This window comes from Strongylocentrotus purpuratus, unplaced genomic scaffold (genome assembly GCF_000002235.5).
Source record: "Strongylocentrotus purpuratus isolate Spur 01 unplaced genomic scaffold, Spur_5.0 spur5_contig_839, whole genome shotgun sequence".
NCBI classification, from domain to species: domain Eukaryota; kingdom Metazoa; phylum Echinodermata; class Echinoidea; order Camarodonta; family Strongylocentrotidae; genus Strongylocentrotus; species Strongylocentrotus purpuratus.
The window spans coordinates 657,058-681,234 of record NW_022145545.1 but is presented as its reverse complement, the minus strand read 5'-3'; the positions used below and the strand labels follow the sequence as shown (position 1 = coordinate 681,234).

The window sequence follows — 24,177 nt, the reverse complement described above, 5'->3', positions numbered from 1 at the left end:
GATTCCAGAAATGTATGTACAACTTTTACAAATCCTTTGCCAATAACCAGGGATTATAATCATGGCTTAGTGCTTTTCCTTGATAAATAATGGATCTTTTGTCTGATGAAATTGGAGCATTCAACATGTTCCCTTGGTGGATTTATCTTTTTCCTCTATTTTGGTTGAGTATTTTGAGTTAGACAAACATCAGGACCAAAGAGAGAGTAAGGAGAAAAGAGGCTTTATCTGGGAGTGGAACGGACAGAAGAATGCAATATTGGCTGTTTAAAATGAAAACAAACTCTGTACCATGTTAACCTGTAATTAAACTAATTTAACAAGTTTATGATGAAATATGACTACTTTTCTTTTAATAGGGTACTTTATTTGAATCCTTTTGATTTATTACATGAGTAGAGGTGTTGTGGTCGCGTGGATATTTCACTGGAATGTGGATCACAAGGTCCGCGGTTTGAGTCCCGCCGCCGCACTAATGTCCTTTGGCAAGATATTGATTTACATTTCCCACACTAGACCCAGGTGAGGTACGTAAATGGGTACCTGGTAGGATTATTTCTTGAAATGCACTGTGCGCTGATTATGGCTGCCGAAGCTGAAGCTTGGGTAATAGATTCCAAAGCTCTTTGGAAGGGCATAGAGACGTGTGCTTTACAAGAACCAAATATTATTACGGGTATTATTATTTATTTTTTTGTATATACAGAAATATGAACGGAATTAAAGGTTTGATGGTAATTGGTATATGACCATACTGTAAATGTTTTCTTTACTCTCTTGCTACCTTAAAGTCTTTGGATTTTCAATTTGCTTTGGCATTTTACTGTAAGTGATTCGAGTTATATCATTGCCAGGCCCGATCACTGACTTGTCATGTCAAGTACAAGCGTGTAGTCCCAGATGCTTATGTTGGAGTGGGGTTCATCTGATGAGCAGTGTCTGCAGCTTTCTCTCAAGAGTACTTGTCCCATCATACGATTACCACACTGAATTGGCTGGCTTCTACAGATGTAGATGTACTGGAGGGGGTTCAAATTAAAGAATAAAGCATATGTTCACTACTAGTGAGCTCCTGAAAATATTCACACTACTGTACATATACTGTTTCTCCGATGTTGTTGTGATGCTCATTCCAATCTACCGCATCGAAATAGAAAAAACAATTGTTAAAAATATGTTAATATGTTGATTCCTATTTGTGCAAAAAAGCTTCAATTTTTTTTTTTTTTGGGGGGGGGGGGATTTTATTGCATTCATCAAACAGCAGACTTGTAATCAACTTCAAATCATCAACTAATCATGTCTTTTTAAAGTAGATATGCATTGATTTTAAAAACTAACTTTATTTTCATTATTACAAAGTTGAAACTTTGATTCGACAAGGTTATCAAATTCAATGCTTGGAAACATTCGAAGTAATGATTATTATAAATTACAAAACGCTAAAATGCAGCCCTGGCATAGCACCTGAAGAGCTCTCCGAACGCTACTGAGATGTGTGAGATCACAGTATGGACATGATTTGCACAAGCAGACGATGTCCCATGACATCTCACACATTTTCAGTGCCTGTGTTTTCATCTTCTCTTGAGTTCTTTCTCTTACTTCACTACCGTCAGGCTAAATGTATAATCTATTGCCTCACTGTAAACCCATCGCATGGTTTTATTTTGATGACAAATGCAGCGATACAAAAATAAAGGAATCTGTCGCTTGTAAACAAAATCAGACGCCATTGTATATTCAGCTACACACACCACGGTATGTTCAGCATTTCAAGAGGGAACAAATGCCGTCCTTAATATCATTCCGGGGGGTTTTCAATTTGAAAGTCTGGTTTCTTTGATTTTAAATTAACCCCTATCCTGTGTATTTACAAGCAAAAGATTTTAGTTATCAGAATCGGGTCATATCCCCTTTTGAATGGTTTGACATGGCATTACATTTATATACACTAAACTCATTATAATTTGACAGATAGCTTTGCAATTATGTTCATTCTTTATGGGATGTCGTCTGCTTGGGCAGTAATCGGTCAATATAGTGACGTCATTAAAACATCATTATTTTTCCGGCGAATCTCTTGTATATTCTAACTGCTATGGAGGTGGTTGTATTTGTATTTTAATAAATCACCCGATATGTAGTTGACCTAAAACTTGTACGATGGCCATCTGTTGGCTTACCAGTTTTTAGTGATACATTAGTTGACATATTTGTGATTTTCTTTGAATTTCACCGTTAAGATCCTAATATTGATTTTGATAAAAATAATTGCCTTATTTGTATTTTAATAACTACATATGCCAGCCCCCCCCCCCCCCTAAACCAAGCCCAGAAATTGGCAAAAGTAAAGAAAGAAAGGGAAAGAGGGATTCAATTTTTTCAGTTGCCCCTGAGGCCGCAGAATCAGGACTTTAATCCAATACAAACTAGACCAATATAATTGGGCTCAATTTGAGCCTTTGGAAAATGTGTGCTTATGTCAAATTTAATTGTTTTCAATGGGTTTAATATTACCAAACCAGATTTTAGGTGGTCAGTTGCACTTCAGCAACTGCTTGTTTGTATTTCGATCCCTGCAAATTTGGGACTTTAGGAATCCATAGTAAATTAATATGCTAGACAGGTTACAGGTCATGTGCAATTTGTAATATGTCTGCCGTTTGGCGTCAATCGTTTGCCCCGAAAATAGAACCAGTGCTTGTTTCAAGCCCCTTATTTTTGCAGCTGCGAGGCCATATATTTCTTTCTCGCCTCGCCAAAATAGAATCAGTGATAACAAAGACTAATGATGCTGCTCCATATTCACCTAAATGTCGTCTTTAGAAAATTAATGGGGCATATGCCACCTGCACTAATAATTTCACAGGAATATGTACTTATGTCTCAAAAGCACATTGTATTCTGTTGTATTTGCAAGAGAGAGAATACAGGGCATGCACATGTATTCTTCAATGTAGAAGGAAAAAAAAAATGCAATTAAACTCCTTTCACACACGCTTTTTAAACCAAAAAATACAATTCCATGGTAAAATAAAATGACATCAACACAAATCGAGGAGTATACATGATTATATACTCAAATGCCCATTTGATGCACACTTATCATTTTTAACCTCCACTAGTCGGCTCTCGTTTACAAATGTACACATGGATTGATTTCTTATTTTTCCTACCTTTTGGGATTTTATTAGATGGTTTACGGCGTCTTGTCTGAAAGTGGACTGTAAGTTGGGAGCCAATCAATTATTTGCTATAGTAATTTGACTCAATAGTTTCTACTTTTGTATCTATTTCTGACTCTTTTTCTTTTAATTTAAATAAATCATGTGCATGCCAATATATATTTTTTTTAACTGTGAGATGAATAAGTGTGCCAGCTGTCACTTACAGTGTGTACACTATATTTATACACTGTACATGTATGCATAGCATTTTTACTGGTACTATATATTTGGATGCAGTATGATTATTTCATAACAATTTTGTTTTCATTTTCATTTGATGTGAACAGAAAGAAAAAGAACATTTGGCTCCTTTCCATTGTTAGTGTACATTGCTGACAATACGCTTCATTTCATGTTATATTGGACATGTAATTGAAATTGAGTTGAATTGGGTTTTATGTTACGAAAACAGATCAATCAAAAGCTCAAATTAGTAGGAATGTCATTGACAAATGTATTTACTTTCAAGCCATGGTAAATTACAGGCAGTCACAATGCTATCTTATAATTTCCCTTTGTTTAAAAGGCATTCTTTTCTTCATTTGTTTGTTGAAATTTCAAATTGCATTTGGACCTGTCATCAGCATACATGTCGTCGCCTGGTTGGCAGAAGGGCGTTAGCTCGAATTTCAGGTCAATAATGAAACTTTAAGCAGAAGGGCGTTGGCACTAAATCGCCTCAGACTTTTATCAAACTGAATTATTTCTGAGAAAAAAATTGTGGCTGTGTTCTACTACAACATTTCTATTAGTCTTTTATGTTTTAAACCAATTTTTCGGGACGGAAAGCAGTTTAATTATACAACAAATCTTTAAATGCGAATAATTTGAAAAGTAGTTTTCGAGTGGCTCGCGCGCTAACGCCCTTCTGCCACCCGGCCGATGATAATGTATAGATAGATAATCAAATTTATTCCATTCATCATAAAAAACGTTTTAGATACAATAACATACAAAATCACAAGATATATAGTCAAAATAAACAAACATTACATAAGATAATGGTACAATATAAGGTGATCTGGACAAAAACATAGAGAAAAGTGAGTATTTATGTGAATGAGGAGGCAGCTACATGTAGAAAGTCCATGCTTGGGTTGTGTATTAAAGACAAGGATCTATTAAATACAGCAGCATAGTATTATTAAACAAATATGCTCTAGCTGTCTGGGGCAGGTTTCCGTGCTGTTTAATTCCTATTCAGAGAAACTACTTGAGCCAGCTTGCTTCAACTCAATTAAAGATTCCCCCGGGTCCCTCAGGTGGAGGAGCTGAAAGCATTGAGAATGACTAAATTGATTTCATAATTTTCATATATTCATATAATTTGATTACCGGTACAGAATGACGTAAAGCTATTGGGATTTAGGGCATCATTTCATAACTCTTAGTTCTGTATGATGGTAGTGGATAAATTTGTCTTGATGCCATTGAGAATGGCTAAATTGATTTCATAATTTTCATGTATTCATATGATTTGATTACCAGTAAAGGGGCATCCATTTCATACGACTTAGCTCTGTATGATGGTGGTGGATAATTTTTGTCTTGATGTAAACAGGCTTGATAAAAACCCGATTTAAATCGGTTTCCCAAATTTTTTTATTTTTCCCAATTTTTTCCCAATTTTTTTTTCTTCCAGATTTAAAAAAAAAAAAAAAAAAAAAAAATCTTACTCAAAAGGGGGGTTGTTGTTAGATGCCATTTTCCCCCCGAATCTCTTCTTTTTTTTTTACTCAAGGGGAGCGTGGTTGAGGGGAAAACAAAAAACCTGTTTTTTTCTTAGTGCTCACTATCACCCTTGTGTAAATGATAATAATAATATTTATATACCTCACTTAAGTAATCCAGCCATCTGATTGGTCGAAATTGCATTCATAAACTTCAACTGTTCCTGTAAAATTCCCGGTAACCATGCTTAAAACATTTAATATTTTTAATAACCATGGTTATTAAAAAAATAGGTCAGTCTCCATGGTTACCCCATAGGTTTACGTGTTAAAAAATGGTTTGAGCGATGGAGGATACCGTATGTGTGCGAATAATTGGTCGGTAATTTCAATACAATTGAATCTCGATCGATCTTACCGACAATTTTATCTTGCATTGTTGACATGAAGACGAAAATAAACTTCCAAAAACAAAAAAACAACATCTGCCGATAGATCTTGATCTAAGTTCGTGCCAATATGCATTGCAAAAGTAAAAGAAGAGTCCGTATATGGAGCTTTTGCGAAGCATTCATCACACGCGAAGCCGGTTTCAATCCATTTTAATGTATATATTGTACAAAACTGCCATGCATGTTAATAACGCGCGATGGCCGAGAGGTCTGAGGCGCTGACTTAAGATATATCACCTTTTGTACGCAAGAGTTCGAATCTCATCTTCGACCAAAAAAAAAAGTATTTTTTATTTTTTATTTTTTAGTCTATTTTTTTTTGGCATATAAAAGTATTAATGACTGCTTTAATATTCGAGAAATAGTTGTTTTTATACGCTCTCGGGAAGGTTACAATTGGGCTATTCCCCTCGGCACGCCTCGGGTAATAGCACAATTCTAACCTTCCCTTGAGCGTATAAAAACAACTATTTCTCTCAAAGCAGTCATTAATACTATATTATACAGTGCTTCATAGTAATGTGTGTAAGCACTGTACTATTATTAATCAAACTATTTTTGGTGTTACTGATTCTTTTAATTATTATTTTATTATGTGGGAGGGACTTCTCTCTAATGGATGCATTTTTCTAGTTTATTTTCTCTAATTGTGGAACATTAGATTAAGTTTTAAATATGAGATGAGTAAATTATGAATACAGTACATTAGAGTTTGAAGATAAAACTTGGAAGTTGAAAAACCTTTCAATTAATTCAGGCCTGATATTATTGTAAATCTGCATGTACATGTACAGCAGGATGTAACGTCCACTTGAGCCTATAGAAACAGCGATGCCTCTCAAAGCAGTCAATATATCTATATTATTTTCTTCAGACTCCTTCACCGTTTAACCATAGACTACCAGGTAAAGTTTTTCAAAGGTTGATTTCATACATTCTAGCCATAAACATTACTTTCCCAGGTGATTTACTACAATTCACAACCTTTGGGCTGAGAAGCTCGATCAACATCTTACATACCCATAATCAGGATTAATTTACATTTCAAAAGTTGTAATATCTACTCCTATTTCTTCCAAGATGGACTAATATATATATGCAGATCATAAGATGTGTGGTGTCCTTTGAAAGGATTTGTTATTATTCTTTTTTCACAACACATTGATTTTTTCCTCTCTCTCTCTCTTTCTCTCTCTCTCTCTCTCTCTCTCTCTCTCCATCTCTCTCCCTCTCTCTCTCCCTCTCCCTCTCTCCCTCCCTCTCTCTCTCTCTCTCTCTCTCCATCTCTCTCTCTCTCTCTCTCTCCATCTCTCTCTCTCTCTCTCTCTCCCCCTCTCTCTCTCTCTCTCTCTCTCCCCTCTCTCTCTCCACCTCTCTCTCTCTCTCTCTCTCTCTCTCTCTTATCTTCATCTTGATCTTCATATTAATGATCCTGCATTGAGAGGGAGTGGGATGAGGGGGAGGCAGCACAAAAGAAATGAAGAAGCAAAGCCTTCCCCAGATAATCTGATGTAAATTGAAATGTCAAAAACTAATTGAACGGCATTAGTGAAATGCTAAACATTCATTGTAATTCAAGCAGACCAACAAATATTGTGTTTGATAGCATCCTTGCATTCTTTCAAAATGCTTACATGCATATACATTACGTGAATGATGTAAAAGAAGGAAAAGATTCAAACACTTTTTGAAATGAAAAACAATGATTGGGTTTGAAGATATCAATCTGAACAGATTCGACAGAGGCAAAGTCCACATGGAACATCATTTTATAAATCTCAATTTCACTGACATACAATGTTTGATTGTGCCTTCCAAAGCAGGAAGCTGGATGAGTTGGAAAAGAATACCGAATCGATGATGTACAAATGTACTGTGCATGCACGAGAAAACATGTCTCACAAATCAGGCGTGCCAAATTCATGGCTGTGTAATTTGATTGTTCAAAAGCAGGACTGCACTCCAGCATAAATTGTTTGCATACAGCAAAATAAATGAAAAATCAATTTATGTCTAATGCGCAAGGTTTGTGGTGAGAGTTCTTTTTTCACTTTTAGTGTGTAAACTTTATGGGGCTGTCATTTTTGTCTTCTTCTTCTTCTTCTTCATCTTCTTCTTTATCTTTTTCTTTTTCGTCTTCTTCTCCTTCTTCATCTTCTTCTTTTTCGTCCTTCTTTTCATTTGTTTCTTTTATTCTCTTGCTACTTCACTTTTGTGTTTGCTGCCCTTCAGAATTTGATTTCAGCCAAGAGGCTGTCTGCAATCTGGGGCAATAATCCTCATCAAATGAAATAGGTCAATTTCTTGTGGCAATTAAAAGTAAAAGATTCCCACACATTATTGTGTAATTTTATCATGCCATGAAAGACTAGTTATGGATTCAGCAATACTGAGATTTTTTTTCTTCTTTTCAGTTTCACGTACAATGGATAATATAGAAGGCTATAAACCCACCTTGCATTGCAATTGGATTTTTTGAAATGGAACTTGTCCTAAATAACTTGAATATACTTGATGATATTCAGGTATATCCAACTTTCTATGAATCGAGGTTCTGGAGCTCAATTTGTGTCTTCTTAATTTTATTTTTTTTATGCCATTTGGCTTTTATTCACTTTGTATTTTAACACTCAGAAAATAATCTACATGTATATCCTCTGATATATGTTCTAGATTTTTTTTCTTTTTCATTTGCACTCGATGTGCACTGGAGTATGGCCATAAAGAATCAGTATGAGAGGAACAAAGATAAACAATGTCTAACAATGGTTGGCATTGAGATTGGTTTGTCATAACAATCAATAACAAAGAGCAAGAATCACAAAATTCATTATTTTATTTCTTATGAAGTTCCCCTTTTCTTTGTATGTCTTTGTCATAGTGTCTCTGTTCCTTGATTACTGAAGTATCAATAAAGTGATGTAACAACGAACAAGCTGTAACGACAATTACTTCTGATTTGAAGAAATTACGTGAATGCCAAGTTGGAATCACGTACTGTACATGTCCCTTCAGTAGATGATAGAATATAATCACCTGGTCATTGAATTTAGGTACAGTGTACATGTACATTAGAGATAAAATTCCTATTATTTTGTTATTGAAAATCAACAAATAATATCCCTTACTGAATATTAATGATTTTTCGTACAGCTTTCAGAGATTCGTTTGTACAGTGTAAATTCTATGAAGATTCAATTCAAATATTGATGAACAATTCAAATATTTTCTTGACAGCATTCATGAACAGTATGTCAAGATGTTTATGGGCGGGTCCAAGGTACAGTACATTGTTCATGTACATTGTACATGTACCATGAGTTAGCAGATATTATTGAATTGTAATATGGGACCGTGAACATTAATTGACAAGAAAAACATAATTTCATTGGATGTGTTGTTTGATTCAAGCCCTACCTGTACTAGGGCTATCAGCTTAACACATGAAATTCTTTCATGACAATGTGAAAATGTTTTAACCTTTAAAAGACTGCCCAGCCATTGTTGCATCTACTTTTAGTTCAATGCTTCACAATGACTTTGATGGATAAAGCATAAAGTTAACATGATGGGTGAAACCTCACATATGTCAGCGCTTGTAGGTCTTCGCGTATGTAAAGCAAATCGTGCGAAAAGTGCGCTACTCGGCTCACTTGGCTCATGTATGGTTCAATGACATGGGTTCAAATCCCACTGCTGCCACCATTCTCAATGCTCAGATGGATGGATAAATAAAGATGTGTTCACATACGACATGGTAAACTGCAGTGTTTTTTATAAAAGTGTATTAAACTAAGCTTAATACACTTCACATTTACTTGGCTCACTTTAATATAATGGTTCAAAGACATGGGTTCAAATCCCACTGTTGCCACCATTCTCAATGCTCAGATGGATGGATAAATAAAGATGTGTTCACATACGACATGGTAAACTGCAGTGTTTTTTATAAAAGTGTATTAAACTAAGTTTAATACACTTCACATTTACTTGGCTCACTTCAATATATAATGATTCAATGACATGGGTTCAAATCCCACCGTTGCCACCATTCTGAATGATCAGATGGATGGATGAATAAAAGTGTGTTCACATACGACATGGTAAACTGCAGTGTTTGTTATTAAAGTGTATTAAACTAAGCTTAATAATGTACACTTCACAATTACTTGGCTCACTTAAATATAATGATTCAAAGACATGGGTTCAAATCCCACCGCTGCCACCATTCTGAATGCTCAGATGGATGGATGAATAAAGGTGTGTTCACATACGACATGGTAAACTGCAGTGTTTTTATAACAGCGTATTAAAGCGTAGTACCCTTTGCATTTCTGTATTTTATAAGACACAGATAACGAGAACGTGTTGGACCTTTCTCATGTACAACAACTGCAATTCGTCCCCGCATGCTAATCATTCACTCCTTAAAACTAACCCAAAAAACTTGTCAATGATGTCACAGTAAACCGCTGTATGGGACTGTAACATACAAAATACAATTTTGAAAATTACAATTTCTCGCAAACAACGCCACAGTAAACCGCTGCGGTTTCCTGTGGTGTGTGTGAAAATGCCAGAAGTCATTCATCATCTGTGTTCATGTAAGCAATCGTGTTTCGTATATTCAGGTATCCCTACATCAGTTGTTGCCTCATTGCATACATCAAGACACCTTTAGAGGTGTCGATATATTACCACAACAGTCAAACTCCAAGCCTTTGTAAATTACTTGGGGGTAATGAATGCACAGTCCCTCCTTGTTCATTTCAAATCAAAGTGTACTATGCATTTAAGACTATTTAGGGTGTATCCAACAATTTAATCTTACATTGAAATCTAAGTTTGAGGATATCCCATTGTAATGTGTATTACTTTGATATGAACTTTGGAAGGGGATATCCATGAACTTATATGTAGACAATATTGTGAAATGGACCACTGGTGTTTGTAGTTTACATTCACATTGTAATCATGTAGTCTATGCCACCTGTTTACCATAAATTTATAATGGATCAAAGTTTAGTAGACATGTGTATAGACTTTGCCCATACAAAAGAATTTTAATCATGATTCGCTATACAGGGTCCACTCCTTGTCTCTTTACGTATGATGTGAAATCTCATACGCTACACTTCTGAGCTTGCAAAGTAAATTATAGAAATGCATTGAGGGGAGACAGCAGGAAAAAATGGAGAGGCAAAGTCTCAAGCCTCCCCCAGATAATCTTATATAAATTGAAATGTCAAAAACTAATTGATCAGCATCTGTTACTACCTACATGTAGTACTTAGTACAGAGCGAGATATCTTGGACTGCTAAGAATCGGAGCGCTAGACTCCCACACCACAGGGATATCGGAACGTGATTAACTCTTAAATCGTGATTAAAAACTCCCCATGTTGACGCAGCCTGGATAAGGGAAGGAACACGTTGTTCACAGATTGTGTGTCATGTATTGATTGCCCCATTGTCAGAGCATTTGATAGCAATTGACGTCAGTATTCGGTATCACATTAAGATATTTTGGATTATTTATACATTTCTGTTGTGCATACAGTATATTCACTCAAAGCTCAAAGTATTCTTTCATGCAGTCTAATGAATGTACATCTGTGCTCTGAGTATTTACAATGTACAGGGTACATTAAAATTATTAATGTTTGGATCTTCATTTCTTGGAAATAAGTGGATTTCATTTGAGAATTTAAAGCTGAACAATTTTCACAAATACTGCAAGTATTAAACTCATTAAAAAGATCATATTCTATTTGTTATGGTTACTTTCAAGTCAGACTGCTGTGATATAGTTGACTCCAATCTTTTTCGTGTGTCTCTGTTTTTCATTTGTGTTGGCCTTTTCAAGAGTTTAGGAGAGCGAATCATTCTCTGACCTCATCTACAACATGTATTTGTTTCTCTCTTTTCAATGGTTGTCTGCACTTTTGAATCCCTAGGGTTTGTTGTAGACAGATTGTGATGATCTACTGGTCTGTGAAATTACTTTTACAAATGTGTCTTTTCAGTTCTTCAATATGTAGATTAGATCCATAAACACTTATAGCTCTTCAAGTATACATACAAATTATGCTCTTTTATTCCAGTACTTCCGGCAGAATTTTCAAAGAACAGTGCTCTTTATGATTTTTTATTTTATTTTGCTTTATCCACATTTGCAGGATTCTGTAGTTGAAGATAAAATACATCGCAACTGTTCATCCAATTTGACACACTACTTGGACATCTCATGGCAGTACCAATCACACCTTAGGCCCCCTCCCTGCCCCTACCTCTATTCCACGAAGCACCCCACCCTGATGTGGGGAGAGCTTGACTAAGTGCCTGTACCGTCTAGGAGCTTGGAGACAAAGCAGCTGCTGACTGGATGCAAAGGATAGATTTTGAGTAAGAGACTGTATGTTGAAGTCTAGCAGCCAGCCAGCATGATTCACTCCAGGACGTATACCATCACGGTGCACATCAACAGTGCCTTCCAAGTAAGTCAAAGACCCTTGCTATCAAGTGAAAATCAACAGAAAAATCACTCTTACTGAAGTGCTAAGAAACTCATTATAATTCTTTATTCAAAAAATGTACGCAGACACAAGATACCTTAATTTCTCTGTATTTAAAGAAGAAACAATGATAGTTTCAAAGTCTTTGATTGCTTTAAAACGATTCCTCCAACCCTCAAAATGTATGTGTACATGTATGTGCTTAAAAATACATGGTGAATCTCATGTTTAGAGTGAAACTGTCTCATTTTCTATACCTAAAAAATTGAAAAAGTTTGTGTCTACTATTCCTGTTGTTGCGTTGATATGATGTTTTTTATGTAGAATGGCTTGTAAGTTGACAAATGATGATCTGCATTCATGCTATGCACAAAGCACAAACCAACATCTGAGAGAAACAGGGTTGTCATATATGTTAGGTTTTTTTTAGAATGAGAATAGTAAAACCTGTTTTGTAAAATGTAAGTCTCATCATTTTCCTCTTGTTCACCCCTTGTAATCTTGTATGCAGGTTATGAACGACTTGCGGCGTAGACATGAACTTTGCGATATAGTCCTCTGCGTGGAAGACCAGGAATTCCACGCTCATCGCATTGTTCTTGCGGGCTGCTCTCCATACCTCCGTGCCATGTTCACCAACGGCATGCTGGAATCGGCGAAAAGTCACGTGGAGATACGGGGCATCGACCCCGTTGCCATGGAAATCATCTTGAACTTCATCTACACGGGTACGATCGAAATCGACGTGGAGAATGTACAGATTGTGCTCGCCGGTGCCAGTATGCTGAACATGGGTAGTCTACGTAATGTTTGTAGTACTTTCCTACAGTCCCAGCTAGATGCCACTAACTGCCTTGGTAGGTCAACCTTTTGAATTTTCATACTTGTTCTACTCTATCATGCATGATGCAATAAACTGCTTCCAGAAACTGCCATGCCAAAATTGAATAACATAAGCACATGAGCACATAATATGATATCTTTTGATAGACACACGTAAAAGTGCTAATGCATAAAGAGTCTCTATTGTAGGCAGCTAAATTTTTTTTTTTTTTATCTCGCTTGCCTTTCATTTACTCATAGAATGGTTCATATTTTGCTGTTACAGTTTTAGGAGATTTACTGCATGAAACTGTGTGAATAAAGCTTCAATATGGTCGTTAATAGGTGATCAGACATTTGCTGTGGTGACACTTGCTTCAGCAACATTTGCTAATGGCATTAGGATTAATGTTGCAATTGGGTGTTAGGTTACGTTTAGGAATATAGGGTTAAGGATTGGGAAAGGTTTAGTCTAAAGTTAAAGGTAGGACTTTTAATAAGTGTAGGAAATAAACTGTGCCACAATCGTCAATGGAGCATGTGTTGTAGAATCGTACACTGACATGGCCTGCATGACTTGCAGGTTGTACTCTGAGCCTGAGCTCCCCAACAAAAGTAATGTCAACATGCTGATTAATGAATGTGGATATATGTATTTAAATGATTTCATCCTGTTATCATAACGTAACCAGCAATCCAGCATGCTGTAGAGTTCGTTCACTCTTGAGCTCGGTGTGTGCGGTCACTTGAAAGGTTGAGTGATGGTGATGATACACGACATTGTCAGACGAGAGAGAAACCTTAGGTCTACAATGTACAATGTACCGTTGCAATGTATCCCCATAGGAATGGTGTATGTACTGGGGCACTTGTATGTGACAAATGGGTATCACGCCAGTGAGTGATTAAACTATACACTCAGAATACTAAGCAAAGCCCTTTGTCATATAGCTTTGGATATTATGGTCCAAGTTATTCTTTCTGCTGATAGTTATGTGTTCGATGATACATGTAAATGGAGAAGACAATAAAAAAAATGCATAATTTATCTGTACATTTATCTCTTTTCACAAATACTTTAGGGCTTTTGATGGAATTGTATTAATTGTATGCATTGGGGCACTATATTTGGGTCTCTTCTGCTGACATGACCAGCAACAATTATCTATGGAAAGCTGACGTGGCTATTGTTTGTGAATGCCCATTATAACTTGAATTCCAAGGTTAGGTGCAGAACAACATGAACAATAAACATGAATTTGTATACTTTTTGCCTCAATGAACAGTTTGTTGATAGCAAATACAAGGTACTACAAATATTTTGATTTTGATGGTATTTCATACTTTTTTTTCCTTTTTTTCTTTTGGTAATACATCCATTTAAAAACCAGGTACGAAGCCTGTTTATTTTTGTTATTATTGCCCAAGCATGACAACTTTCAAAAGGAGATATATACTGTACTGCAGATAAGATGTCATTATTGTTCTTTGTGAAAATGTCATTTTGGGTGCCTACATATATCTCTTTGAAAGATGCAAAGAAAAGTTTCAGTGTAACTGAGTAATTTATTTCACATGAGAGAGAAATCCAAACATGCGATAGAAAAATGATTCAGTGTAGAGAAAGGAGAGGAAATATTGAGAAAAAAACACCACCCCAGAAAATGTATTATTCCATTTCAACTGTGCTTGAATGATATTGTACATAATTGTTCAAGAGCTTGATAAGGTCAATTACATATCCATTAAAAAGCGTGTATTGAAGTAAAAAGAAGTAATAGTGCAGATGGATATTTATGTTCATGATCATTATCTGTTTTGCTACCGTAGGAATCCACTCTTTTGCTGACATGTACTCTTGTCGAGACCTTGAGAACGCCTCGCGTCGCTTCATCTACCAGCACTTCCAGGAGGTCGTCGGGACTGAAGAGTTCTTCCTCATGCCTGAGCAGGATGTCGTCGACCTCCTGAAAAGCGACCAGCTCCAGGTTGACGGGGAGGAGGAAGTCTACGAGGCGGCCATTTCGTGGCTGAACTATGACCTCCGAAACCGCAGCCATTGCTGCTGCAGTGTCCTGGAGAATGTTCGGTTTGCGCTTCTCGGGAAGGACTACCTCCTGGAGAATGTCTACAGATCGGAACTGATAAATCGCTGTTCTAAGTGCCAGGATCAGGTGGCCAATGCCTTGAGGATTAGGAACGACAACCAGGCGTTGGCGTTGATTGGAAGCAGGTCGCAGCCTCAGAGTATCTATGTTGTTGGTGGGAGGAATGACCTGGACTGTCAGCTGAGTAGCTGTGAGCGATACGATGCCGTCCATAATAGATGGATACCACAGGTAAGGGCCGTCTTACAGCTAAGAGAGTGCTTGAGAATCCCATGTCTTTCAAAAGATGCCCTATAAACATAATTGATTCCCTTTTCTCTTGAACATTCTATTTTATCCTCTTTTCCAATTGGGACACTCAAATTTCAAATTCAGGCTGAATGTGTATGAGGGCAGGTTATTTCAAAACTGCTACTAAGTTCATGTCTATGCAGTGAATTGTTTGAATTGTTCTAATCTCATTTAGATACACGTACATGTATTATTGTGTGATAACTTATAAAGGGAATAAAACTGAAGGTATTGTAATTAGCGCTTAGAGACTACGGTGGTAAGCGCTTTATATTAAAGCACAGTTTTTATTTATTTATTATTATTTATTAATAGGGCCTGTCAACATGTCTTTTAATTTTACTTTTCGTCTCCTCTGCCCTCATCTCATCACTATAGGAGAGCATGGAGATCTCCAGAACGGCAGTAGGCGTGGCCACCCTAGACGGCCACCTCTACACCATCGGCGGAGAATGTGCCTTTAACGGTTCCCATGACGATGACACCATGTACCTAGGTCAAGTTGAATGTTACAATCCTCTGCTGAAACGTTGGAACCCTGGAGCCTGTCTAGGAGTACCCAGGTCCTTTGTATCAGTGGCCGGCCTGGGAGGTCTTCTGTATGCACTAGGTGAGCCATTGGTCATGTTTCATCAAGGGGATTCAGATACTGTGTTTATTTTTCCATTTTATTTAGAAGTAGTCAGCATCAACGGCTGCTATCGACTCGAGCATTCATGATTATGATAGTTGGCCTCTGCATTTATCTTGATTCTTTGACTTACCTCCATACTTTCAAGTTTTCAAATATATAAATATATGCATTTTTATGTGTGTGTATTTCAGCTGTCACTTTTATGTAAATCAATTATATTATATACTATTATTGTTATTTGAATGTTTTGTATTTAATTTATCAATAAATGCAGAAACATCTGCTAAAAAACAAAACAACAAACAAACAAACTTTAAAAATCAGTGAAAACCTGGAAGCTACAAAAGTTTCATTATTGAGGTTGTTGCACAGCCATTAGACTGCACTACTGTAAACGCAGTATTCTTGCGATCTATTTTCAAATTCCGTGAAAAATTAATAGGCCGCGAATATTTCTACTTTTACAGTACTTGCATATTACAAACCCTCACATAATACGAGGCCTGCTTGAAAGGTCGCACCATGCTAAAAAGGTCGCACCATTGCAAAATTTATCTCCTCTTTCTAAAAGCATCACTCATTGACTAGGTAAGGCCTGGATATGGAACTCGCACATTATTTCAGTTGTCTTGGGCTTAAACATTAACCATTATGAGGCATCGGGGGAATTGCTGTCAAATTTGGTGTAATGTTCAATTGTTCATCCCATAATGCAAATGATTGGGCAGGTGCATGGCAATTTGACTTGTAGAGTTATAATCAATCAAAAGCATTCTCTTTTGTGTGTTTTCATTCTTTTTTTTTTGTTCTTGCAGGGGGGGGGGCGGACACCTTCATAAAGTATTTATCATTTTAATATGTTTTCCTTTCTTTCTTTGTAGGAGGTGAAGATAATAACAGCAGTCATAATGCAGTTGAGGTTTACGACCCTAGCAACGATCTCTGGACGTTTGCACCCTCTATGAAGCAGAGGAGAAGTGGGTGTGGCGTAGCAGTCTGCGATGGAAAACTTTATGTTGCAGGTACCATCATTTATGTTATATAATATTCAGTCAACCGTTGACTTTCTGTATGGCTTTCGGGTAGGGTATACAGGGTGGCCCAATAGAAACTTGGACTATCGTACTTCCAATAGTGTTGGTTCAAATTCACTGGTACTAGCTGAACAAGAATCTTTTCCACATGCAAAATGATACCAAGATTGACAATTTGGCCAAGAGCTCTCTGTTTCAGGGAGCATTTTGTGATGCAAGGTATGAGTTTAAATTTGTCCAGTATCAATGAAACTGCATTTCAAACAATGCAGATAATTTCATGTCTGTGGTTAACAAGTCATTGAAAATGCCTGAAAATTGTGTTTAAAAAAAAAGTTTGTGTTCAATCTAATATTTATCACAGCTTGCCCAAAATCTTGGTATAATCATTTTTCTGAAACTACACAATGGTACGTTATTTTCTGCAAGCAGCACTGTCAGTGGATGTCTTCAACATGGTTTTGCAAAAATGTGTCTAGAAAAATAAAGGCTCAACCAATTTTGGCAAATTTTGAATCATTTTTCTTCTTAAAAGATGCCCCATCCACTGGTACTGAAGATATTTGCCCTGCATTATTGGAAGTAAGCTAGTCCGTTTTATTTGGGTCACCCTGTATATCAAAGACAAGTCTGCCTACGTAAAAGGTATGGGCAGTGAGCAGGCAGGATAGGTAGACATTTTGGGAGCAGATCGAATCAATCTGAATCAGTTGATCAGATCAAGTGCCGCACATCATGCATAATTCTGATATTATGGGCAGATGGATAGATGATAAATACCATTGTATAGAGTAGGTGCTGTATACCCGACCTGTTCTTACTATAATAATTATTGCTGTCAGCTGTTTCCATGCTGGCATGAATAATAATGGCAGTTTTCTCTGTTGGCTGCATTTTCGACTCATAATCTGTGAATCTACAGGCATTATCCAGGCCCGTTAAAAACAGATTTAAATCGGTTTCCCAATTTTTTCCAGATTTTTTTTCTTCCCGATATTAAAAAAAAAAAAAAAAAAAAAAAATCCTGATTTTTTTTTTAAAATATTTTTTTTCTTCTTCTTCCCTATTTTATCCTGGTTTTCCCGGTTTCCCCCTTATTTTCTCTTTTCTCCCCTATTTTTTTCCCAATTTTCTTACTCGAAAGGGGGGAATGTTGTTAGATGCCATTCTTTCCCCCCGCATCCTCTTCTTCTTTTTTTTTTACTCAAAGGCGGCGTGGTTGAGGGGAAAACAAAAAAACTTTTTTTTTTTTTAGTGCTCACTATCACCCCTGATTATCAGCCAAACTACTCAGATCCATTTTCATTGTAGTTTCGCAAAAGTCATTAATTATGCATTGAATATGATTGGAAAATAGATTGAAATTTGAAGCCGGCTTTAGTTATTTCAGTTTCTCTTTATTTTTTAAACCAGAGCTCAACTATCTGTGTGGCTTGTATTACTTTGTTCAAAGGTCCTTGCATTTGTGGGGATTGATATGATGTGAAGTTCTTGGTAACCATGGCAATGTGTTCTGAGACGGAAACTCTTACGTAGTCCAGATTCGCTTTTGATGTAGAAAGGAAAGAAAAATTGCCAATTAGGTACCTGTTCTCTATTTGATTCTACTGAAATAGAATTGGATTTGTATGTATTTGGCTTCGCGTTTGGATTTGTAAGGACTCCGTAAAATAGTAATGTTCTTGGTTTTCACGACAACATATGTTCACAGACAGTATCTCGTACATAGCCCAGATAAGATTTTGATGTAAAAAAAATAAATAAACATCCATTACCAATTTCCCACTATCAATTCAATTCTACCGGAATAGAATTGGATGGATTTGTGTGGATTTTGCCTTGTGTTTGAATTTGCATGGACTCGCTGGTAATGCTCTTGGTTACCATGACAACATGTTCGGAGACTGGAACCCTCACATATTCCAGACAAGATTTTGATGTGGCAAGGAAAGAGATATATTCTGCCTATCGTCTAGCTTCCATTAAATTCTAGAGGATAGATCTATATGTATTATATTTTTTGATCAATGAAATCCTGTTCAGTGATTGGTCAACATAGCATCATGTGACCAAACATAACATTGCTATGATGTTGCTGATAAGAAAAATGTGCTATACCGTGACGTCATCCATGGTATAGTGCACTGCACTATAGCGACAGAAATAGTGCTATTCCTCCCACCCCAATCCATAATTTCAACTAGAGCCTCTCAGTACATGGTATATTTGTTTATTATCTTGCCTATTTAAATCCCTTTACTTTTCCTTTTTAATAAATTATCAGGTGGTTATGACAAGAGCTACCGAACAGAGAGGGCAAGCGTAGAGTGCTACGATCCAGAGACACAGGAATGGCACTTTGTAGCCGAGATGGAGAAAGCTAGGTCAGGGTTAGCACTGGTTGCTATGGATCATTATATCTACGCGGTCGGAGGTCGGTTACGACATACCGACCAATTCTTCAATATAGCTGAAAGGTGAGAGGTTGTAAAGTAAACTGTTGGGGGTTCAACGTTCAGTTCAGTTCAGTTCAGTTTATTGAATTCCATCTTTAAAAACATTTTTACATAGTAAAAACATACAATTTCATGTACAATATAATACATAAATTGGGATAGTATATACATGTGAAATGAATTAATACAAAACAGAATAAGGCACAGCTGTAAAAAAACCAAGAAAAGGTTTTGTCTGGACAGCTTCCTATCAAATTAGATATAATAAACATAGTAAGAAAACAAGTAGCAAGTAAAGTTTCGGATAATATCATTCAGAAATTGCATAACAACCGGCACAAACCCAGTACATGATATACAACATGGTAGGATGAAAAAGTGAGAAGATAGCAAAGGGGAAGAAAGAAAGAGAGAGAGAGAGAGTGAAAGAGAGAGGGGTAACAAGCTAGATAAATACATTCAATGAGAGTCATGCGCAATCAAGAAACTTTTGAGATTACGTTTAAAACTGTTGTAAAATGAGATTGAAGTTATATTAGTTGGAAGCAAGTTCCAAATTTCAGGTGCATGATGTCTGCAAGAATATGATGCAAAATTTGTATTAACACACCATCGGTGATATTTCTTTTTATTTCTAGTATTATGGTTATGTATTGTACTGTTTGTTATAAACATATCGGATAACTTTTCAGGAAGCAGACTTTTTTCCTTCTTAAATATAAGTATAGCACACAAATATTCATTTAACTGGTATACATTCAATATATTAAGTTGTTTAAAAAGTGGTCTTGAATGAGATTGATAATGAGATAGCGTTATATTTCTTACAACCCTCTTTTGTAGAATATATAAACAATGCAGTTTGGTTGGGTATGTGTTTGCCCAAACAATGTTGCAATAACTAAGAAACGGTAATATAAGTGTATTGTATAACATAAGAAGAACAGATTGAGGCAAAGTATGGCGGAGTTTGCTGATGACACCAGTATTCCTGGACATTATCTTATTAATATGGGATATATGTGTTTTCCAGGATAAGCTTTCGTCAATAAAAATACCCAAGAACTTGGTATTAGCAACACGATTAAGGAAATTATCATCCATTTTTATTTGATATGAATTGAGGAGCTCTGTAGAAACCGGTTTATATTTGGAATGAAAATATATAAAGTTTGACTTTCCAGCATTCAAGATTAATTTATTGCATTTAAACCAATTCGATACTTTCCGCAATTCAATATTTAACGTGCTATATAAAGATCCAATGTCATTTGAGGTGTAGAGGATATTGGTGTCATCAGCAAAAAGAATGAATTTCAATCTGAAATCAAATTTTGAACACAAAACGATGTGCAGTTAAGAGTCAATTTTCTGTATGTGCTCAATTACAGGTAGACTTCATTGAATTCCATGTAGAAATGTGTTGGTTTGGAATGAAACACACCTAAGAAATTATAAGAAAGCTGTAGATTCTAAAAGGCCAATGTTGAAATAAGTGTCCTACAGAAGTACAACAAATATTGCTCTTCACTGTCCTAAGAAATGTTTTTTGTAGAAAGTGCGCACAATGTGCAACAAGTTATTTTCTAGTTTGCTACTGAATACTCTGTAAGTAGCAGTAACTTGTCCATAAACCATTGAAGCTTTTGTTCTTCTGTGTTTTCATTGTCGCTCTAAACCCTTTCTTCTAATTTCCAATGTCTCTCAGATACAACACCCAAACTCAGCAGTGGTCTTCCATCCGGTCAATGATAACCCCTCGAGCCTGGCCAGCTGTTGCCATCTACGACAACAATATATATGTCATGGGCGGGTACGATGGGACCAACCGGCTGCGTAGCGTCGAGGTGTACGATCCCCATCTTGATTCCTGGTCGCGAGCAAGCAACATGAATGTGGCTCGGGCTGGATGTGGAGCTGCGGTGGTATGACCCAGTGGAACCGTTTCTTCGCTTTATAGTCAGTAGGAGTCGAAGACTCTTTTACCTTGAAGGAATGAAGAACCCTAACTGATGTTGAAAGGATCCTAATGATATGGACTTTTGTAGGAGCTTAGCATCTAATGTGTCGTAGAACTTGATGAAGCCTTGCATCGACGGAAGACAATAGGTCTGCTTGAGTAGTCTTGATCAAGTATACAGAGTAGAGTTAGCATGTTCTTTTCAGATAGTTCCTTGGAAAGGTTTGAAAGGTCATAGAACTTGAAGGAAGGTGAAGCACAATCTGGGGCCCGTTTCACAAAGCCTTTTTCCAATGACAAATGACAAACATCAGTGAAAAATCTGCTGATAACCAATCAGAAGCAAGGATTTCAGTAGCTTATAACAAAAACTGTCAATTGTCACTGATGACAAGTTTTGTGAAACTCCCCCCTGATGTTGTGAGGATCCTGATCTTGTTGAATATTGTAACTTGGTCTGGACTTACATCGAAACCATGAGTCTATTCGATTAGTCTCTGCTATGGATGAGGACCCGGAACTACAGGTAGCATGCATTTTCAAAGAACGAATGGATTCACATTTCCTGACAGGGTACAACATACCCACATCAGGATTTTAGCACAGACTGTCCTGCTGGTTTAGGGCTCACATAGGACTACTGAACAACCTGCATTACAACCAAGACCCTTTTATCAGGACCAGGAATAAATGTTTGGTCCAGTCCTTGGTTCTCAGGACTCAACATGTAGCCATCAGGATTTGAATAGGTCTCGTAACCCTTGACCAGAGGACCAAAGGCACCATGACTAATGACCAAATGTTGCAAGACCTAGACTTGTTATCGGTTCTACAATGATTTTTCTAGGTTTTTAGTAATTTTTCTGTGAAGAAAATACATGATGAAGTTTATCTATGTCTTTTATTTTCATATTTTGATATGATTCCTAGACAGGGACTATTCAATACAATGTATTGCTTAGGTAATTGATAAACTGCTTGAATGCATGCAGGCTAAATGTAGGAGCTTAACAGAATAGAGTTCAATTTCCATATGCTGTAACAAATGTAGCAAGTCTGTCCTCATGACGAATGCACCTGCTTCCTTTGCTATTGCTTCATTACAATGGAATTACACCTTTAAATAATGTACTTAATGCATGTATACAGACTTAGCATGAGAATGTTTGAAAATATGTGACTGGTTCTATATCAGTTTTGGGATAGACAGGTGGAATGAGCAATTAGCAGGATTCATTTGCCCCTCAGGGCTCACCCAGACCATTTTGTTTTATACTACCAAGTTTACGAACAATTAGTCGGAATGAAATTTCGTGAACACCTCAAGTTTTAAATCCCTTACATTTCAAAATCTGGCACAACAATAATTTCTATGAGAACAAACTTATTTAATATACCATGTTGCTATTTATATTACTAAAATATTGCAATAGTTGCACCCTTTGGTAGGGTTTACTGTCTACAGAACAGGCAAGTTTTACTACCGGGGGGGGGGGGAATATCCCAAAGATTTCCTTTTTACTACCCTTAAAGTGAAACCCAATTTTTCTTTCATCAAATTGCATACTATTAAAAGGGTTTGTAGGCATGATCAAATGTATTTTAGTATTTTTCTTGAAGTTTTTTTTTTGGGGGGGGGGCTTGCATTTTATACAAGCAGGAGCAATGGATGCATTATTTATGATCTGCTCCTTACGCATTTTTGTTTCCTTTGTTGCACTTAAAACCTCTGATTTTTATCACCATTGATTGTTGTTGCATGTCTTCCTGTTTAAGTGGAGCATTTCCATTTTTATCTTATTTTATTGCTCATATGCGTCTTTGATTTTGAGCATGTCTGTGTATGTCAAAGTAAAGTCTTTTATTGTATTGCATAATATCAACATGGTTGATTTAAAGCAAATTTGGGTCAGAGTCCAAACACTTATTTTTAATCATATTGATTAGGTGTCTGATATCCAATGTTCTCACAATTTGGCTCCAGTACTTCAAAAGGATTCATGATGATGATGATAATCCAAGAGTAGTACTAAATATAAGAATCAAAAGTACCATTTTTATTGTAATTGTAAGATAGAAAATATAACCTTGCATAGCCTTGCAGTGTGTGATAGTTATGTAATCTTTGAGAAATTTGATCATATTGTTGCACGGCATAACTTTCAGTATTTGCAAAGCTTCATGTTGAAACAAGTAATTTTAGGTTGCTTTTTTGCCACAAAGTTGTGCTATGCATCAAGAATGTTTACCCGTTTGTCAAGTACCCTATGTATTACAGAGCCTTACACTTTAAGTATTATATTCATATCATTTTCACATTGTTTGTTGCACTTATAACTGTTTTGTTTTTTTGTGTGTAATATGTGTATAGAAAATTAAATTGATAAATTTACTCCCCTCTTCATGTCAATGTAAATGAGTGAAAATAAATGAAAGCTATATTGTAACATGGAAAAACTAAAGCCAAAAGCTTAAATTTTTAAGTTTCCAGCAATGTAGCATCATTTTCTCTTTTGTTATTATAAAAGAGTCGTTAGCAATTCGTCGTGTCTAACATCATTAGTTTTCATTTTAATTATTTTTATGCCACTATATAAACAAAAATTGTGTATAAATTTGCTAAACCATTCTTTGTGCCTGCAATGTTGTTTGCACTTATTTTACTTTTTAAAAGCAAAAATATAAAGATAAGTTCTTGCCTTGGAAGAAAAATGTATGAATATATATATATATTTCGGATTCTGCATATTTCTAAAATTATGTATATATTGTATAGAGAACAGAGGAGCGGGTTTTATTTTTGATTTGCAAAATATTATGTTTTTCTTTTTGCTGCAACGTTAAATAATGTCATATTCCATATGTATTTTACTGTGATATTGGAGTATTCACAGCATCATAAAGTCATCAGTGCAGAATAGTTTAAAGTATAAGGAGACTTTCATTAATCTGTACAAGTATCGTTTTTTAGTACAATGCCATTGTGGTTTACTACTACACATGTA

General features: G+C 36.2%; 1 protein-coding gene across 2 annotated transcripts in view; it reads left to right on the top strand.

Moving 5' to 3' along the window:
- The window catches only part of LOC587489 (kelch-like protein 17), a 36,285-nt gene extending 12,382 nt beyond the window's left edge, over window positions 1–23,903 (top strand). For both annotated transcript variants that reach the window (XM_030987653.1, XM_030987645.1), the window contains 7 exons: window positions 11,532–11,849; window positions 12,379–12,724; window positions 14,520–15,028; window positions 15,467–15,698; window positions 16,604–16,744; window positions 19,041–19,233; window positions 20,921–23,903. In XM_030987653.1, the coding sequence (XP_030843513.1) occupies window positions 11,796–11,849; window positions 12,379–12,724; window positions 14,520–15,028; window positions 15,467–15,698; window positions 16,604–16,744; window positions 19,041–19,233; window positions 20,921–21,143 (1,698 nt within the window). In that variant the 5' untranslated portion in view covers window positions 11,532–11,795 and the 3' untranslated portion in view covers window positions 21,144–23,903. The remainder of the gene's footprint in view (window positions 1–11,531; window positions 11,850–12,378; window positions 12,725–14,519; window positions 15,029–15,466; window positions 15,699–16,603; window positions 16,745–19,040; window positions 19,234–20,920) is intronic.
- The last annotated feature ends 274 nt before the right edge of the window (window positions 23,904–24,177 follow it).